Raw genomic sequence first — 20,956 nt, forward strand, 5'->3', positions numbered from 1 at the left:
TCACCGAATCCTGTTAGATCATGGGAAGAGTTCAAGGAGAGGTTCTATGCTCAATTCTTGCCTCCCAATCATGGTTGTTTCTCGTACGCGTACGAACCTATTCGTACGTACGAGTCGTACGGTACGATACCGTACGAATTCGTACGATATCGTACGGTACGAGTTAGGTTTTTTTTTTTTTTTCCCCCCCAAAAATTTTTTTTCCTTGAAAAAAATTTTCCAAATGCTTAAAAAAAATAGAAACCCTGCTTTACGAAGATCCCAAATGCTCGCAATACTTCGCAACTTTCGTGTCCACTCAGTATTCCATATGGGGTTGTGGAGAGATCTAAAAAATCTGGCGAGGTAGACTGGTAGTGTACACTTGATTGGTAGGATGAGAGAATCTTGCTACATCACTTGGGGATCCCTGGTATAGGTAGGCTAGACAATTAGATTCTCAAGTTATGCACAAGGGAGAACATTTGGACATGGCCATTTTGATCTAGAGAGGAGTCCCTAAACTTATCACCCTAGATGCACTCCTCGTATTTGTGCAAGGACGGTCCCTTAGTCATAAACGCTACACTGGGAGACCTTTGGTATTGCATTACCCATCCAGGTTCTTTTTTGGAGACAATCGGGAGATCCAACCGGGAGAGACACATATCCATGTACTGGTTTCTCAAGCACTGTAGACTCCTCCCCTCCCAACCTTCCCTCACATTCAAGCTTGAAGCTCCATAGCTTGTAAGTGTAAAAAATAAAAACCGTATTTTATCGTACCGTATCCCAAAATTTCATATCGTACCGAATATTCCCGTACGGTATCGTACCGTACCGTATCGTATTTTCGTACCGTGACAACTATGCTCCCAATGCATTGAATGAGATAACAATGAAGTGGGATTGGGTAAAGCAAAATGAGGGGGAATCGGTAAATGCATATGTAGAAAAGTTTTGGAAAGTGCTTTTGGAAGTGTCTCCATTTATGCCTGTCACCGAGGCAGAAAGGAAGAGAAGGTTTCAATCGGGATTGTCGTGTACAAAGCGGGACTACAAATGTATCCTGGTCATTCCTTACAACAATTAATCACAGCCGCCGCCGCCACCGAGCAATTGGAACTCAAATTGAGTCGATCCAATAAGGCTAAACCCTCATTTCAAGTCAAAGAGAGGGCTGTCCAAAACTTGCAAAATGATGGACAGCCACCTAAAAAGGACCAAAACCAAGATAAAAATGGTCCAAAGGCTCAAAATAACACTACCAAGAAGCGTCCCTTCAAACTGAGAGACTATGGTCTCACTCCGGAACAGAAAAAGCAATATATGAGTGAGGGGAAATGCTTTACTTGTGGTAGCACCGAGCATATTGCAAAGGCATGCCCAAACAAGAAGCAGCGTGATAATGCAAATGCATCAAAGCCTAATGTGCATATGGTTTCGGATGTGCAGGGCAACACTTCACATGATAGCAAAGATAGGGTTGTATGTAAAGCTTAGGGACAGCTCAAAGATCAGCCCGCTTTGTTCACTTTTGATGATTGTGAATCTGAAAATTTCATATCCACACAAATGGCAGCTGCTTTGGGTATTGAAGTGGAGGACACTGATCCTCAAATTGAAGCAGGGGCTGCCTTTGTTGGTAGAGAAGTGCAGGTCATGCCTATTTTTGGCAAGTTGCGCATACACATTCAAGGCTATGTGGATCATGAGGATTTTCTTGTGGCGCCTTTGAATGGCTGTAATGTATTGCTTGGAAAGCCTTGGCATACACGTATTGATCTGTGCAAGGCTTACAAGACCAACAGGATCACCTTCATGCATAAAGGCCGAGAACATGTAATTGATGTTGGTGAAGAGGGTGATACCATTTCCCTTGTATTTCATGTACAAATTAAGATAGTAATGAAAAAGAGTGTTTTTGCGTACTTGATTCTTGTACGAGATCGTGTTGAGGAAAATAATGTACATGTAAACACTCTTAGTAATGATAGGCTGAAATTTTTGCAAGAGCATAATGATTGTTTTGCTGATGAGTTACCACCTGTACGACCGGAAGATCATCGCATTGATCTTGTGCCGGGTAGCTCACCACCTAATAGGCCAGTCTATCGTGTAAGTGCATCCCAAAAAGAGGAGATCATGAAGCAAGTGAATGAGCTTCTTGAGAAGGGTTTGATTCAGCCAAGGTCTTCCCCATATTGTTCACCCGTCCTCGTGGTTCAAAAGAAGGATAGATCCTTTGGTATGTGTGTGGATTATAGAGCTTTGAATAAGCTTCCCATTAAGAATTGATTTCGGATTCCACGCATAGACGACATCCTTGATAAGTTAGATGGATCGGCATGCTTTAGCTGAATTGATCTCAAGAGTGGGTATCATCAAGTGCGTGTAGTGTCTGAAGATGTACACAAAACTGCTTTCAGGACATCATTTGGGCTTTATGAGTATCTTGTTATGCCTTTTGGTCTTAGAAATGCCCTGGCTACATTCAATAGAATGATGGATCGCATATTCCGTGGGTACAGGAAATTTACAGGTGTCTTCTCTGATGACATCCTAGTCTTCTCGACGACCGAAGAAGAGCATAAAGCTCATTTGGGTATTGTTTTTGAAGAGCTCCATAAGCATGCAAAGAAGAGTAAGTTCTTCTTGTTAGAGATACATTATCTTGGGCATATTGTGTCCAAAGATGGAGTGCGGATGGATCCTGCAAAGATTGATGCAATTCGGAATTGGCCCGAATTGAGTTCGGTGCATGAGATCTGTAGTTTTCCTGGATTATGCTCTTACTACCGCAGGTTCATTCGGCACTTTGCATGGATTGCTTCTCCTTTACATGATTTGACAAAGAAGAAGGCCGTGTTCAAATGGACTAATGTAGAGAGAGATGCATTCAAAAGATGCAACTACTTATGGTCCAGTGTTGATCATTCCGGATTTGCAAAAGCCTTTTTGTGTGGAATGTGATGCATCTGGAAATTGCATAGGAGCTGTCCTTAATCAAGAGGGACATGCCGTGGCTTATGAGAGTCGTAGATTGCATGATGCAGAGCTATCTCTTGGCATTTATGAGAAAGAGCTCTTGGCTGTAATTCATGCACTTACTATATGGAAACATTACCTTCTTGGGGCTGATTTCACTGTGAAGACAGATCACCAGAGTTTGTGTCACCAGCCTGGACATTTCCCAGTCTGAAAGGGATGTGGTGGACTCCAGGATGTTTAAATATTTGGAAAGTACAAGCTTTGGGAATGGGGGATTATCCTAGAATACAAAGGACCACACTCCTAAAATTTAGGAGAGTTGCTATTTTTGGCCCGACTCCGATGGAAATTCTGTTTGCGTCATTACATCTGGAATTGAGCAGATACCAAGAGTTGGCAAAGTGTCTATGATAGAATGTCTACCAGTTGGGATATTTTTAGAGATAAAGTTTATGGAAGGACCCATCTCTTAGATTGGGACATGTGGCAAGGAGGTGGACCAAAGTGAGACAAGTGGCCTGACACTTGTTAGAAAATGGATCAAAGTGAGACAAGTGGCCTCACACTTGTCACTTCAGCTATTGTGTGGCTCTCCACTTGTCATTGTAGCCTTCTCTTGCCATTTTAGCTCATGGGAGGCCCAAATCTATAAATTGCAGCCCTCTCTTTTCATTAATAGAGGCTCTCTTGCTGCACACTAGCCTCTACCACCGTTGAAGGTTTCCCTAATGATGGCTACTCTCTTTCTCTCTCTCTGCTGCCCATGAAGAATACCAGCTGTTGGGGACTGTTTTGGAGGCTTCCATCGCGAAGAAATACTGAAGGCAAGGGTATTTAATCATTTATTATGATTTCTAGCCATTGTACTTGTTGTACCAGCATTTGTACTTGTTGTACAAGCTGTACCAGCCCCTGTACTGGCTGTACCAGCTTCTGTACTTGCTATACCACCCATTGTACCGACTGTATCAACTTCTATACTTGCTGTACCAGCCATCGTACCGGTTGTACCAACCACTGTACTTGCTGTACCAGCCCTTGTACTGGCTGTACCAACTTTTGTACTTGCTATACCACCCATTGTACCGGCTGTACCAGCTTCTGTACTTGTTGTACTTGCTGTACCTGCTGTACCAGCCACCGTACCGGCTGTACCAGCCACTGTACCTATTGTACCAGCTGAATGGAGAGTTGTACTTGCTGTACCCTCTCTATTGCATGAAGACCCGTGGTTTTTGGGGGAAGAATCAGTACCCACATGGAGGTATATGGATTATATTGTTGGCTCGGCATTTCTACAGCCTATGTTCCGGCTTGGTAGCCTTGTGTTGGGCTGTGTTATGGCATTTGTATGTGGATGATCCGGCATCTCCCGTGGGGAGAGTAAGGCCCTCAAAGCTTGTACATGATATTATTCTCCTTGGGTAATAAAATACTCCAAGGGGGGGGGGTCGGCCCATTCCGGCCTCTATGCAGTGTCACTCGTGCAAGCTCCATTTGCAGCATTTGTGGATGTTTTGTCCAGCTTTAGTTTTATGCAAAGTGATGATGGATATGTGTTAAGGCTGTGGCCATGTTTAAATGTTTTAATATGCATTGATGGTATCAACAAGTGTGTCAAAGGCCCTAGTCCCCCGGGCACCGCCGCCGCGAGTTACATTGGTATCAGAGCATAGGCTTTCTTGGAAGCGGAGGCTTCCTTCTATCAATAAGGAAGAGAAAAGATCTCAAGTGGGGACCACACTTACCATCATTGCTGTTAAGCATGGCTAGCCGCTTCATAGCTTATGAAGCAAGAGCATGAGCAGTAGACAGCTTGTTGATCTAAGGATTTATGAATTCACAAAATTTTATCGTGGAAGTGTGAAGTTGGCTTTATGTGCACACGTTTAGCACTCTTTCCATATGGATATTGTGGATTATATTATCAAGCTTACAGGCAAGCTATATGGAGATATATCTCAGGATATCTTAAGGATATGGTGACGAGATATTTCTTTTGGCTTCATGACCAACCTGGCAAAGAAAAGCTAAGTATACTTTGAGTTTGCAAAGTTGGTGCTTTGGCTATTTACTATGAAGTGTTTTTGATGTTCACTAACCCTTGTATAGCTATGCAAGGAGAAAGGTGTTGTTGTTTGCCTTGAGATGGTTTCAGGGAAACATTGTTTATGGCTCCCTTTAATGGGATGAATTCTTTTCATGGCTCCCTTTATTGGGATGGAATATATCTATGGAGATTTCTTTCTTGGACGAGATTTATATAGATATTGGGCTTCACAAGCAATTTCTATGGACGAATCTGTGCGAGTTTATAGAGAAGAAATCTTTGGTTATCTCATGGATATGATGCTTTTATGGATAAAGTCCACCTCTACTCCAAGGTGTGTGGTTAGCACGGAGTATGTGGTAAGAGTTATGGTATACAAGGATTATGGTATCTAGGTCTATGGATTCCTGGACTTCTTTTCTAGGACTTTGCATCCATCCTCAGGTTTATGGATTATGTTTATGGCTCCCTTTTACTGGGATGGATTATTCTTTTTGGCTCCCTTTATTTGGGATGCATTGGACTTATGGAACTCATGATTCACATACCCTGTGTAGTGTTCTCTTGTCCTACGTGCTCTCTTGAAGATTGTTTCTACCATGTGTGGGTGGAACAATAGAGAGCAGATGGAAGGGAACAGGGGCATTTCAAAGGGTAGTGACAAGCACAACATACCCTGTGTAGTGTTCTCTTGTCCTACGTGCTCTCTTGAAGATTGTTTCTACCATGTGTGGGTAAAACAATAGAGAGCAGATGGAAGGGAACATGGGCACTTGAGAGGGTAGTGTGAGTTGGTGGCCGAAATGCCTATAAACTATGTGTAGCAGAAATGCGTATGGAACACCAAGTTATCTATGCCTGCGACGAGTGATTGTTTTCAGGACTCCTTGTTTAGCCGCCCTGTGTAGTATTTCTCTTGTCCTAAGTGCTCTTCAAGATGTTGCTACCTTGCTTGGTAGAACATAGAGCCAATGGTAGAGAATATGGGCACTGAAGTCGGGCCGGGCGTCAAGGCAGCTCCTTGGTGATCTACATCGACATACCATTGTTTTCTAAATGCTGAATTTCATATGCATTGGCATGGAGGATTTGGCAATGGATGCCCGTGAAGCTATGTATTGAATTTCTCCAATAGTAATACAATTTACTCAAGGGAGGGGTCGGCCGTTCCGGCTCATTGTGTGTCTCTTGTAAGCCCACCTCTCATCCAAGGTGTGTGGTCAGAGTACCAACACGGAGTGCAAGTGGTAAAGTGGACATGACGGGACTTATGTCTATGCCAGGGGTCATGTGGACCGATGTCTTGTTGGCAGGAGACTTATTTTGTCTCGCCCATTTACTTGGGACATGGATTATGATATCTGGACTTATGGGACTGTTTTGTCTCGTCCATTTACTTGGGACATGGATTATGATATCTGGACTTATGGGACTGTTTTGTCTCGCCCATTTATCTTGGGACATGATTATGATATCTGGACTTATGGGACTGTTTTTGTCTCACCCATTTATCTTGGGACATGATTTTGATATTGGTATTATGGAGACTTGTTTAGTCTCGCCCATTTCTTTGGGACATGGATTCTTAAGTTATATTGGATTTTTGAGACTGTCTCGTCTCGCCCAATCAATGGGACATGATTATATCTTGCATATATGGCTTGAAGCTTAAAGTTGCGGACAACTTTTAAGAAGCTGGGGAGGATGTCACCAGCCTGGACATTTCCCAGTCTGAAAGGGATCTGGTGGACTCCAGGATGTTTAAATATTTGGAAAGTACAAGCTTTGGGAATGGGGGATTATCCTAGAATACAAAGGACCACACTCCTAAAATTTAGGAGAGTTGCTATTTTTGGCCCGACTCCGATGGAAATTCTGTTCGCGTCATTACATCTGGAATTGAGCAGATACCAAGAGTTGGCAAAGTGTCTATGACAGAATGTCTACCAGTTGGGATATTTTTAGAGATAAAGTTTATGGAAGGACCCATCTCTTAGATTGGGACATGTGGCAAGGAGGTGGACCAAAGTGAGACAAGTGGCCTGACACTTGTTAGAAAATGGATCAAAGTGAGACAAGTGGCCTCACACTTGTCACTTCAGCTATTGTGTGGCTCTCCACTTGTCAATGTAGCCTTCTCTTGCCATTTTAGCTCATGGGAGGCCCAAATCTATAAATTGGAGCCCTCTCTCTTCATTAATAGAGGCTCTCTTGCTGCACACTAGCCTCTACCACCGTTGAAGGTTTCCCTAATGATGGCTACTCTCTTTCTCTCTCTCTTGAAGGCTGCCCATGAAGAATACCGGCTGTTGGGGACTGTTTTGGAGGCTTCCATCGCGAAGAAATACTGAAGGCAAGGGTATTTAATCATTTATTATGATTTTTAGCCATTGTACTTGTTGTACCAGCATTTGTACTTGTACAAGCTGTACCAGCCCTTGTACTGGCTGTACCAGCTTCTGTACTTGCTATACCACCCATTGTACCGGCTGTAGCAGCTTTTGTACTTGCTGTACTTGTTGTACCAGCCATCGTATCGGCTGTACCAACCATTGTACTTGTTGCACCAGCCCTTGTACTGGTTGTACCAGCTTTTGTACTTGCTATACCACCCATTGTACCGGCTGTACCAGCTTTTGTACTTGTTGTACCTGCTATACCAACCACCGTACCGGCTGTACCAGCCACTGTACCTGCTATACCAGCTGAATGGAGAGTTGTACTTGCTGTACCCTCTCTATTGCATGAAGACCCGTGGTTTTTGGGGGAAGAATCAGTACCCACATGGAGATATATGGATTATATTGTTGGCTCGGCATTTCTACAGCCTATGTTCCGGCTTGGTAGCCTTGTGTTGGGCTGTGTTATGGCATTTGTATGTGGATGATCCGGCATCTCCCGTGGGGAGAGTAAGGCCCTCAAAGCTTGTACATGATATTATTCTCCTTGGGTAATAAAATACTCCAAGGGGGGGGGTCGGCCCATTCCGGCCTCTATGCAGTGTCACTCGTGCAAGCTCCATTTGCAGCATTTGTGGATGTTTTGTCCAGCTTTATGTTTTATGCAAAGTGATGATGGATATGTGTTAAGGCTGTGGCCATGTTTCAATGTTTTAATATGCATTGATGGTATCAACAAGTGTGTCAAAGGCCCTAGTCCCCCGGGCACCGCCGCCGCGAGTTACAGTTTGATGTATTTTCTTACTCAAACTAAGTTGTTAGAGAAGCATATGAGGATGGCCAATTTCCTCTCTATGTTTCATTTTTAGATCTTGCACACCCCGGGAAAGAAGAATGTAGTGGCCGATGCGTTGTCACGAAAGCCGTATGTAGCAGCTATCTCGGTTTCCTCTCATAAGGACTTGTATACCATGCGTGATTTGTATCATACGGATGCTGATTTTGCCACTATTTGGGCTGATTTGATGGCTGGTCATGCACATGCCTCATATGTGATCAAAGAGGGTTATCTCATGAAAGATAATTGCCTATGTGTGGTGTTTGACATGAGGCAAAAGGTTTTGGATGAGTGCCATGCTCGTCCATATGCTGGTCATAGAGGCATAATGCCTACTACGCACATGATTGAGCGGTATTTCTTTTGGCCAAGAATGCGGAAGGACATAGAGGCACATGTACGTGCATGTATCACCTGTCAAAAAGTTAAATTTGATAGGGAGAAGGCACCTGGTTTGCTTCAGCCATTGCCTATTCCCACGTAGCCATGGGAAAGTATTACAATGGAGTTCATTATGGACTTGCCATGTATCCAACAGGGTAATGATGCAATTTGGACAATTGTGGATAGGTTTAGCACGCAAACTCATTTCTTGCCAGTCAAAAAAACCATCAAAGCTGAGCATATGGTTAAAATATATCTTGCACAAGCGTTCAAACATCATGGAATGCTAAAGTCCATTGTGGGGGATAGAGATCCCAGGACTACAAGTCTCTTTTGGCGGGCCTTATTTGATAATATGGGTACCAAATTGGACTTCTAAAGTCAAACAGATGGGCAAAGTGACTATGGGCCTTTTCGAGTGATCGAGAACATCAATGAAGTGGCTTTCAGATTGGCATTACCTAGTCATTGGCACATACACAATGCTTTTCATGTGAGTCTCTTTCGCAAGTATGTAGGGCCGGAGCCCAGTGAAATGGTCATTGAGGATCCACCAGAAGTGGATGAGCTTGAGGAGATCTTGCAGTCAGAGCAGATTGTGTATCACAAGGAACGCAAGCTTGCTGTGTAGACAAAGTTGTGAGGCGTTACCTTGTGAAGTTTAGGAACTATCTTCCCATTGATGCTAAATGGGTAGATGAAGAGTTCTTTAAAGATTACCCGCATGTGCTTCAGACATATTTGGATGCTTTTCAGTTGCGGACAACTGTTTAGAAGCCGGGGGGGATGTCACCATTTGGCCACCCAATTGGTCTACCCGTGCTTTCTTATCATGTATGTACATTGGACTGGTGTCCATGGCAGTTGTTTATGCCGGGGATTGATGCCACTCATGTGATACTGTAGATTTCGCTTTCCGTTGGGACTTGTGCCTCCGTGTACATGTCCGGAAATGCTTGGTGGATTGGTGTTCCATTGGGTCTGGTACCTCGTTCACTTGCCTCGAGCACGTCTATTTTGATATAGTCTCATGAACGGGGATTGTCCATACCAATGCTGCATTGCATAGCATCTTTATGTGCTTGCTTGCAATTGAAATTGCATGCTGTTTTCATGCTTGCTTGACCAATGTGTAGTTCTGGGTAAGGAGACGCCTGCCCGCGAACCGTGCGTGTGAAACTGTCTGCTGACATGGTTATGTGGCATCTGACAGGTGGTAAGTATTGGTCATAAACTTGGCCTTAGGAGTTAGCACTAATTTATAAGTGAGTGTGTACACACTTCATTAAGTTTTGGGCGACCAGAACTCACTTATAAATTATGACCAGCCCGGTGTTCACACACACTGATGTCCCGCGGTGGACATAACCAATGTCCACCGCCCAGACCTTATCCCCTTTGTACAAAGGGAGTAACCAGCCATGTGTCCACTCTAGCTTGCTCCACAAAGCACCTGCCTGCCACCTACACTGGACAACTCACCACCTCGCTCCTCTTCCTCTCTCTAGAGTTTGGCGCCTCCTTCATGAGGGCTGTTGGGCTGCATTTTCTGCATATTCTCCTTCCCAACTCCATTTCCAAGCTTGCTAAGGTGATTTTCAAGCTTCCTAGAGTGTTTCCGGATACTAATCACTCTCCTATACACTCGCAATGACTGAAATTCAGCAAAACAGCTATCTTTATTGCTGTAATTTCTGGTCTTTTTGCTGAAAACCCTAATTTCAGCTCTCCTTTCTGTCACGACCCTGTGTTTTTCTCTGGACAAGATGCAGGTGTGCACGGGGACATGGTGGACAGTGTGAACGGCATCAGGTTGGAGTCAAAAAGTAAACCCATATGTGGACAACCCCAAGTGTGAAGGGGGCCAAGTGATTAAAGTCTCTCATAACCCATGGGGACAAAGGGTTTTGGAGGGGACAAAGGTTTAAAAACCTTTAAAATTATAAGAACCCTTTTTTAGGGGAAATCGTGGCCCTTATGCTATTTTGGGGCCACGTGTGAGCTTTTTGGGAAAAGGAAGGCTGGCGGGCAGCGCAAGGGAGAGGGGAGACTTTTCTGAAAACAGGCGGCTGATTGCAAGCATGGGAGAAAAGCTCATACAGGCAGGCTGCACTGATCACAGGGTGGGCAGCGTTGAGTACAGGCCCGGTAACACAACCACAGGGGTCTGTGCATCTGGCTGCACCTCTGTTTTTGGAAGAATTTGTGTATGGGCTAAGCTTCCTTGACTGGCTGCTGCTGTAGATACAGGCGATTGGTTTCATGGGAGAAAAGTCAAAGGCTGATTGCTGGCTGTGCTACAGAACAGAGATTCAAGACTCTTTCCTCTCTCTCTGTCTCTCTCTCTTTAGTTCTTGAAGAGCTAGTTGGTTGCTGAATTGCAGAAGGTACAGGCGCCAGCAGGTTCTTTCTTTTCTCTCTCCTTTGCTTTTGGCAAGAAGAAGGTTGTCAGTTGGGAAGTGTGAGTTGTGAGAAGGGAACACAAGGCTGGACAGCAGGTTCTCTCACAAGTATTCTCCCTCTTCCGGCTGCAAGACAAGAGGACAAGACAGTTCGGGGCTTTTCCTCGAGTCTTTTCTTCCTTGTGGAAAGCGACATAAAGACTGTAAGTCTCTCTTTCTTTGTGAGCAAGTGGGACTGCAGGTGATGTCTTTCGGAGTCTCTCTTTTCACTGGCTCAAGACTGTTCCAGAGTGGTTCTCTCTAGCCCTTTGTGAGAGGAAGGGTTTGGCAGTTCAGAGGGTGGAAACAGGACTGTTTATGGGCTGTTTTTGTTTGGTTGCAAATTCAGCTATGTGCTTGTGTTTTTGGCTGCAAGTACAGGTCTTTTGGTTATGTTTCTTGGCATGGGAGTGATGCAAGCTCGCATGGCTGCGTGCACATGGAGCAGATTGTTTTCTTCCTGCTAGAAAGGAACAGTGGGACCTTCAGTTATGGGCATCTCTATGTTGCCAGATGTTTCATGAGGGAACAGGTAACTAGATGTATGGAAACAGGACAGAAGTTTCAAAGGGAAACAGGCCTAAGGGTTTCATGTGGAAACAGGTCGTAGGTTTCTCGACGAGGAAACATGTTTTTGGGTTTCTCCAGGAGATAGGTCACATGCAGGCAGAAGGTACAGGAATGGACACATGTTTGGTACAGCCTTGCTACTGATAGGACAGGGGACAGGGAATCCATGATAGAGATGGATAGTAGTACCCTTGGAAGGTAGAGAGGGTTTGTACAGGTGTGTCAACTGTATGGTATGCTGTGCTGTGATACGAGTTCTCTTTTGAGAGACAGTTTGGGAGTCTGTGTTGTGATGCAGAAGCACTGGATGTGTCAGGGTGTGATGCTGTTCATAGTGTGAGAGGCTATGGATGGTTGTGGCAGCCTTGATCATGGGAGAAAGCTTTTGTATGCAGACTCAATATGAGAGAGTCTTTCGATGCGAACAATGGCTGGACTTGTTTGTGGATGCCGAGTGGACAAGAAGCTAGATGCAGGTTCTTTGCAGGCTTCAAGGGTTCTACTGTGACGGTTGAGTTCCCAGCCTTATATTGTAAGCAAAGCTCTTTTAATCAATTAAAGAAATACCGCAAGGGGCGCCACTGCGATTTGGGGCCAATCGGTGTCCGTGTACTGTTTGCAGGAGCACTCTAGCTCCCCTTGTTTGTTTTCCTTTTCTAGGTCCTCAATGGTGTTGAAGTGTTTTATGTGCGAGTGTTTTTTTCACCGCCCGTCAGGCCGGTTTACAAGGTTCCGTTGCCGGGACACATCGTCGACTTTCTCAAGGAGGCGAGTCCGTGGTTGCTTTGGTCGGGACAATCACCAACTTTCCTAAGGGGGCGAGCTCGTGGTTGTCTCATGAGAGTCACATCAAAAGCTTCAACATGAGGAAAGTGAAAAGGAAGTGCAGGACACAGTACAGGATTTTGTGTGTTTGCCTATATGAGGTGAAGAGCAAGAGCTGAAGATGAAGCTCAGGAGAAAAGACACCAAGGACAAGAAGTAGTCGGCCAGGAACAAGAAACAGTTGAAGTGTTATGGTGCAGGAGATGCGTTGAAGGCTATGGCTTTCGACAGTTTGTCACCGGTGGTATCTTCACGGAGGCTTCATGGGTTCGGAAGACAGTTTCTTTCTATGTTTAGCAGCGGTGATCTACTATGCTTCATGGAGGACTTGTGCTTATCACTTGGGTGGAGTGCAAGCAGGTTTTGGGTGCCTGAGGATGTATCAGATGAAGCTCAGATGTAAGTGGAGGAACTTGACGAAGTTCTTATTCCTGAGCATATACTGGCACATAAGGAAAGAAAGGTACAGGGTAAGGTTTCCCGTCGCTATCCTGTGAAGTTCAAGAGCTGTTCACTGATGGATACGAAGTGGATGGAGGAGGTTCACTGATGGATGCGAAGTGGATGGAGGAGGGTGACTTAGCAGATTCACCTCAGGAGTTGCAGCTTTATCTTGATGCCTATGAGTTGGAGTCGACTCTTGTTACGGCTCATTCAGGTTCAGCAGAGCATAGGTCTGGAGCATTGCCTGATGCTCAAGAGGGGGGTAGCACCTCCGCTCCCTTGTTCAAGACAGGCTCATTTGTTATCTAGGAGTCGCTTGGTGACATCTTTGTATTCACTCGAAGGTACTGAGGCTGACAGTACATCTGCTTATGGGACTTCTATGATATTGTGTACTAGTCACAGGAGATGGTGGTTGAGTATGGTTCACAGTCGCGCACACCTTGAACTATAACTGCAACTATGGCTAACTCTATGGAGGACATAAGTCTTGCGCGCAGTCCTAGAGTTGGTTTGGTTCATGGAAATATGGATCGAACTCTGTTTGTGCATGTATGCATTCACTTTTTGAGGTAGAGGTATTTTTGTATTCTGGTGCCATTGGATCCTGGTATCATTGAGAATACATTGGGAAATACTCTGCATTGTGTTGAGTGCTGCATGTATGTTGGTATGATACATCAAGTGCTTTATTATGTTCATCGGTGTGACTCCTGCGGGATGGCCATGAGACATGTGGGAAAGTACTTAGTGGATGTAGTGTTTGGATGCATTGAGTGCTTGCATATGCTCATGTTTTACCTTCAGTCGTGGGTCCTGCGGGATGCCCATGGGCGTAAGGCTTGCGAGCAGCCCTTAGACTGTTACTTTGGCGTAGGTAGAGCATTTTGAGGAGCATATTGTTTGGGAATGCATGTGTGTGTCATGCATATGTGTGCCATATGTAGAATGATGCATGGTTTTGTTTTTGGCTAACACAGTTAACATTTTCCATTTGGTTTTAGTCTTTTGCTGTAGGTTATGAAGGAACAAGCAAGAGGTGTTTGTCACTTTGGCGTGACAGTGTGGCTTATTGTGCAGGATGATTGTTTTTATCACCTAGATGCATTGGAAGGCCATTGTTTTTGCCATATGGGGTGTCTTTGCTCATGAGATGCTTTACTATGCCATTGAGTGCAATCGAGGACGCTTGCCATTTTTCAAGAGGGGGGTATGTCACGACCCTGTGTTTTTCTCTGGACAAGATGCAGGTGTGCACGGGGACATGGTGGACAGTGTGAACGGCATCAGGTTGGAGTCAAAAAGTAAACCCATATGTGGACAACCCCAAGTGTGAAGGGGGCCAAGTGATTAAAGTCTCTCATAACCCATGGGGACAAAGGGTTTTGGAGGGGACAAAGGTTTAAAAACCTTTAAAATTATAAGAACCCTTTTTTAGGGGAAATCGTGGCCCTTATGCTATTTTGGGGCCACGTGTGAGCTTTTTGGGAAAAGGAAGGCTGGCGGGCAGCGCAAGGGAGAGGGGAGACTTTTCTGAAAACAGGCGGCTGATTGCAAGCATGGGAGAAAAGCTCATACAGGCAGGCTGCACTGATCACAGGGTGGGCAGCGTTGAGTACAGGCCCGGTAACACAACCACAGGGGTCTGTGCATCTGGCTGCACCTCTGTTTTTGGAAGAATTTGTGTATGGGCTAAGCTTCCTTGACTGGCTGCTGCTGTAGATACAGGCGACTGGTTTCATGGGGGAAAAGTCAAAGGCTGATTGCTGGCTGTGCTACAGAACAGAGATTCAAGACTCTTTCCTCTCTCTCTGTCTCTCTCTCTCTTTAGTTCTTGAAGAGCTAGTTGGTTGCTGAATTGCAGAAGGTACAGGCGCCAGCAGGTTCTTTCTTTTCTCTCTCCTTTGCTTTTGGCAAGAAGAAGGTTGTCAGTTGGGAAGTGTGAGTTGTGAGAAGGGAACACAAGGCTGGACAGCAGGTTCTCTCACAAGTATTCTCCCTCTTCCGGCTGCAAGACAAGAGGACAAGACAGTTCGGGGCTTTTCCTCGAGTCTTTTCTTCCTTGTGGAAAGCGACATAAAGACTGTAAGTCTCTCTTTCTTTGTGAGCAAGTGGGACTGCAGGTGATGTCTTTCGGAGTCTCTCTTTTCACTGGCTCAAGACTGTTCCAGAGTGGTTCTCTCTAGCCCTTTGTGAGAGGAAGGGTTTGGCAGTTCAGAGGGTGGAAACAGGACTGTTTATGGGCTGTTTTTGTTTGGTTGCAAATTCAGCTATGTGCTTGTGTTTTTGGCTGCAAGTACAGGTCTTTTGGTTATGTTTCTTGGCATGGGAGTGATGCAAGCTCGCATGGCTGCGTGCACATGGAGCAGATTGTTTTCTTTCTGCTAGAAAGGAACAGTGGGACCTTCAGTTATGGGCATCTCTATGTTGCCAGATGTTTCATGAGGGAACAGGTAACTAGATGTATGGAAACAGGACAGAAGTTTCAAAGGGAAACAGGCCTAAGGGTTTCATGTGGAAACAGGTCGTAGGTTTCTCGACGAGGAAACATGTTTTTGGGTTTCTCCAGGAGATAGGTCACATGCAGGCAGAAGGTAGAGGAATGGACACATGTTTGGTACAGCCTTGCTACTGATAGGACAGGGGACAGGGAATCCATGACAGAGATGGATAATATCCTTGGAAGGTAGAGAGGGTTTGTACAGGTGTGTCAACTGTATGGTATGCTGTGCTGTGATACGAGTTCTCTTTTGAGAGACAGTTTGGGAGTCTGTGTTGTGATGCAAAAGCACTGGATGTGTCAGGGTGTGATGCTGTTCATAGTGTGAGAGGCTATGGATGGTTGTGGCAGCCTTGATCATGGAAGAAAGCTTCTGTATGCAGACTCAATATGAGAGAGTCTTTCGATGCGAACAATGGCTGGACTTGTTTGTGGATGCCGAGTGGACAAGAAGCCAGATGCAGGTTCTTTGCAGGCTTCAAGGGTTCTACTGTGACGGCTGAGTTCCCAGCCTTATATTGTAATCAAAGCTCTTTTAATCAATTAAAGAAATACCGCAAGGGGCGCCACTGCGATTTGGGGCCAATCGGTGTCCGTGTACTGTTTGCAGGAGCACTCTAGCTCCCCTTGTTTGTTTTCCTTTTCTAGGTCCTCAATGGTGTTGAAGTGTTTTATGTGCGAGTGTTTGTTTCACCGCCCGTCAGGCCGGTTTACACCTTTCTCAAGTTGAACCATAGGGGAAGCTTTCCCAAGGTTCCTTTCATCCTCTTGAAGACTTTGGTCGCGAAGAAAGGCGACAAATCAAAGATCTCAACACTCCAAGGACTTCCATCGTGAAGACTTCCGCTGTCATCGGCTCTACTTGCTATTGGTAAGCTTTTATGCTTAAATATGGGAGCAAGTAAGTGTATTTTAGTGTATTGATTAGCATTGTGTTCAACCAAGTTACAGCAACTCTTATATACTTGTGGATGAAGCAATCGACTGGAGGAAACATGCCGACATGACTCCACGATAGCATAAATAGAGATGCAATATTTTAACACTCCCTCTGCATCTTGAAGTGTGTAAAAAAGTCCGAAGAAAACTGATGACGAAGGTGTGACCATGGACACCTCAGCATGGCCAGTACTGAGTACAGCTCGGAAAATGCACATGTTAGCTTGTTGTCTTCAGAAAACATAATGCCACTATAAAGAGCAAAAGAAAATCTGCCTGGCCCCAAACTCAAAATAGAACTTTGAACACATCACATCCAATAACCTCGAACAAATGAACATGGAACACATCCTATCCATAGCCTCTGCTGCTGACCAATAGTTCTGGGACTCATCCGAACCATGAAGGAAACTTGGTTGGTCCTGGAACTCATCCGGACCATCAAGTGAACTTGCCTGTCTTTATACTTGGAACTCTTACATACGGGTCCCATGCTCCAGATTTAATATAAGAGAGCTTTTGAAAGCTCCCTCTTCCGCCCACAGGCCGTTTCTGGAAGACGACATGCGGGGGGATGCCCTTAGGATCAGAGTAGGACACCAGTCATGTTCTCTCCAGTCTGTAAGGCCTTGGGAGAGCTGGGGTTATCACTAGACGAGTCAGTGTCAGTGTCATGTGACTTGTCTTTGCCCTTCTTTGAAGACTTGCCCTTGTCCCTAGCTTTGCCTTTGTCCTTTGACTGACAATCCTTTGACAGGTGGCCTTTCTTCCCACACTTGTAACACCGACTCTGAACTTTCTTCTGCACCATCGAGAGTGCCTGATCAGGTCCAGTAGATGATGAAACTTTCAATTTCCCCTGTGAAACTAGGGTGGATTCCTTTTCCAAGAGGAGAGTACACAGATCATCAAACTCGAGGGAATGTGTTGTGATCTGAATCCGCAAAGCTCGGGAAACCATGTCATAATCTGCAGGAAGCCTGATGAGGAGGGGAACATCTAACTAAGAAGAGGTCAGGGCAGTACCCATTGCCACTAATTGGTCATGAGTTACCTTAACCTTCATCACAAATGATTGCATGGAAGTCCCTGCTGAAAACTCCAGGGAAAAGAGCTGACCCAATAGGTTGACAGACCGCATTGTAGAGTCCCGTGCATATAGATCTGTCAGCTTTCTCCAAACAGAGGCACAGCACAATCCAATGTTTGCACGGTGGGGGAGACCTTTGGTGAGATGGCTCGTACAAGTGGAGAGTGAGCTTTTGAGTCTTGATTCTCCCAAGCTGAAAGTTCTGCGAGAAAGGCATCCTCCTGGTCGTGAGTCCACTTCCTAGAGCTGGTAGGGCGTTCGGGCTTTCGTTCGTGGCCCTGAACAATCTCCCAGAGTCCCTTGTGTGTGAACCAGACCTTCATCTGTAGCTTCCAGTGATCATAGTTTGAACCACTGAGCTTGTCCTCCTTGTTCGTGCAGGGGGGACCCATGTCTGCCTCAAAGAAGCTATGTCATCTCAAACAACCTCTGTAGCTAAGCAATCCACGTGCTCTCTCAAGCACCTTTCCACAGGATCCAACTAGGGACTAATAGCCCCCTCTGAAGATGCAGGCTGGACAGCAAAAGAAACCCAAAAAACACACCACCGGGAACCTCCTACCGGAACATGGAGGGGATCTTGGAGGGAGAAGAGCTGATGTGCCACTTTTCTGATGCACTTATTGAATCTACAGCTAGACCTCCTCCACTTACCTCTGTAGAAGAAAACGCAGCCTGGGGGCTGGCTGACAGCAGTTGGAGAGCTTGTAGAGCAAAAAATGCAGCTAAGAAAGAAGAAACGCAGCCACTGTTCGAAGGATCTACAGCCTGGAGAATCTAGGGAAGCAGAAAACAGAGAGAAACAGAGTGTGCAGCCGCCAGAGCGCCTAGGTGTATGATACCATGAAAGAATGTGCACAAGCGGAAGCAAATAAACATGAGAGAGAGAGATTGCAAGCAAGAACTAGATCTTTATTAGCTTGAGGTTACAGAATACAAGAGCCAGCAAATAGGGCAGTGAATGATTGAATGAATAAAAGAGAGCAACTCTTATATACTCGTGCATGAAGCAGTCGGCTGTAGGAAACAGGCCGACAGGACTCCACGACAGCATAAATAGAGACGCAATATTTTAACAAGGCTAAGGGTGTGATTAGAGTTGTACATTCTCTCAAGCAATGGGAGAAAAAGCAACCCAAGAACTGCAGCCAAACACAGTTCTACTTTAGAAAGGTTTTTAGGAGTACAGCTAGCCAGTCTTGCATTTGTGAGGTGTCTGATTTTTACTGAACAGAGCAGGGGTGAGTATTAGGGTAGGTGAAGGTAGCAACTTTGTTGATGTGTGGTGAGGTGGAGGATGAAGCAATGCATTATTATGTGTGTTTTGGATCAGCTACTCTGACATGCAAAGCGTTGTTGTTTGCCAGGCTTCTTCCTCTTCCAGATGGAGCTCTTTATATCATTGTGGCTATGGCCTTCACTGCAGAGTACCTTCTTTTCAACTTCCACTCCACAAATCATGCAGGACTGGAGGGCCGTTATCATGAGTTGTTGGTTCTCTTAATTTGTCTTTGTATCATATTTGCATTACTCGGTGCAGCTCTTCCCAACAGATTTTCCATAGATTTGGCCTCAGGAATGATGATAACATTGCAAGGGCTTTGGTTTTACCAGATAGCTTTTACATTATATGGCCCATGGATGCCCTCTGGTTGCCATGAGCAGCCTGATGGACCTTCTTGTGAATCCCCTGATTTTGAGATGCGAGGGCAGTCACTTGCTGATGTACAGCTAAGTTTAATAGTTGCATGCCTCTTGGTTGTGGTAATCGTTTTTTATGGATTGGCAGCAAAAATATGTGGTCATCAACAAGACTTGATGTTGTTCAGTTCTAGCCTTTATAACACAGAGTTACGACCTCAAAATGATCCTTTGTAAGAGTCCAGAATAATATATAGAAATGAGCTTTTTCAATGAATGGATAAGTCTCTTAACATATTAAGGTCTGAAGACATTCTTTTCCCTTTTCATCAGAGCGATGGATCATTACTTCCCTTACATATGTTCACTTCCTTCATTGTGCCTCAAGTGCGCTGATGTTAAGCAGTTGTGCTCATGTGATTCCATATCTTTAAAATCCCATTTTGGTTTTACATTGTTCGGGGTTTTCTAAGAAGATGCTTTTCTACTGAAGGGTAACGTCCATTCTTGATTTGGGCTCTAAGCTACTACGAGAAGCTCATCTCTTTTCATAACTTGGTGTAGATCTTCGTACAATCTTTCTCTTTTAAGTTGTCTTTCTATTGGAAGTACGGTTTCCTCTTGATTGAGGCTCTTCGTACGATTCCCTCTTTTAGGTTGCCGTTTTAAATGTAAGGTTCCTTCTTGATTAAGACTTTTAGCAATTACCAGCCTTTTGGCTCATCTCATTTCCACTCTTTGCATTTGCCTTTAATGTTCGATTTTTTCAAAAGTTGGTGAAGATCTTTGTATAATTCCCTCTTTTAAGCTGCCTTTCTATTTAAAGATGTCAAATGTAAGGTTCCTTCTTGATTGAAGCTTTTAGCTACAACTATTGGCCTCTTGACCCATCTCATTTCTACTCGATGCACTTGGGCTTTAAACACAGAAAGCTTAATGTAATTCTCCTCTCATTGTTGAAAATAGGAATGGGTTGCTTTTGAGGCTTGAATGTGCTTGTTACTCTTTAAGTTTGGTCTTTTCTCCCACTCGAAAGACTTGTAAAGGATGTGTAGAATGGGAAGACAAGTGTTCTATTTATGGTCTGAAAAGTAGGTTTGCTTGCTTCTTAATGTGCAACAGTTGCCTTAATATGTTTTCTTCTTAATGTGGGTTAATTTCCCGAATTTGCATTTTTGTAGTAATTTTGTGTTTTTTCTTTTGGGGTGGAGAGAAAAGCTTTATTATCTTTGGGAGTTACATATAAGAGAGTCCACACTTGAACTGTGAAGTCCAAGTTTTGCATACTGTTTCAAAATGAAGGTCACAACCTCAACCTTACATACATGAAAACATGTGCGGAAAGGAACTATCACAGCATCAAATTGTTGTGTATCTTTGGATTTGGCCAAAAAATGTTATGCATGGGTTACGGCGGTGAGCATGTGATGAGATAAATCCTCCTCTTTCGAATTGAGATAGTACTGGTGACGTTTGAGTTTGATTGTAGCTTATGGTTGTAATCTATTTTGTAGTTCATGTTCTTCTCTAGTTGTGTTGCAAGCCTGTGATTTAGTGCTTTGTTAATTGCTCGATCAATTAATCATTGGATCCATTCCATCAAATTGCTCGATCAATTAATCATTGGATCCATTCCATCAAATTGGTATCAAAGCATGGCATCGTGTGTGTGTGTGTGTGTGAGATTCTTCTTTAGAATTTCTATCTTTCACATGATATTTTCGCTCTAGCTCCCTCTCCTTCTCTACTACTAATAAAAAGGGTTTTCACGCAACCTTTCCTCTTGAGCTCCAGCCTCCCATGTATGAGCTACCAGCATAGTAGGGGTGATTACAAGTTTTCTCTTGCCCAATTAAAAAATGGTT

General features: G+C 44.5%; 1 protein-coding gene across 1 annotated transcript in view; it reads left to right on the top strand.

The window, feature by feature from the left end:
* Positions 1 to 19,368, top strand: part of LOC147635886 (plant viral-response family protein) — a 74,619-nt gene extending 55,251 nt beyond the window's left edge. Inside the window, exon 2 of the mRNA XM_086801287.1 lies at positions 18,818 to 19,368. Coding sequence (XP_086657413.1) covers positions 18,818 to 19,328 — 511 coding nt within the window. The 3' untranslated portion in view covers positions 19,329 to 19,368. The remainder of the gene's footprint in view (positions 1 to 18,817) is intronic.
* Positions 19,369 to 20,956: the final 1,588 nt, after the last annotated feature.

Source organism: Cibotium barometz, chromosome 8, assembly GCF_041138505.1.
Source record: "Cibotium barometz isolate CiBa-2024 chromosome 8, ASM4113850v1, whole genome shotgun sequence".
NCBI lineage: Eukaryota > Viridiplantae > Streptophyta > Polypodiopsida > Cyatheales > Cibotiaceae > Cibotium > Cibotium barometz.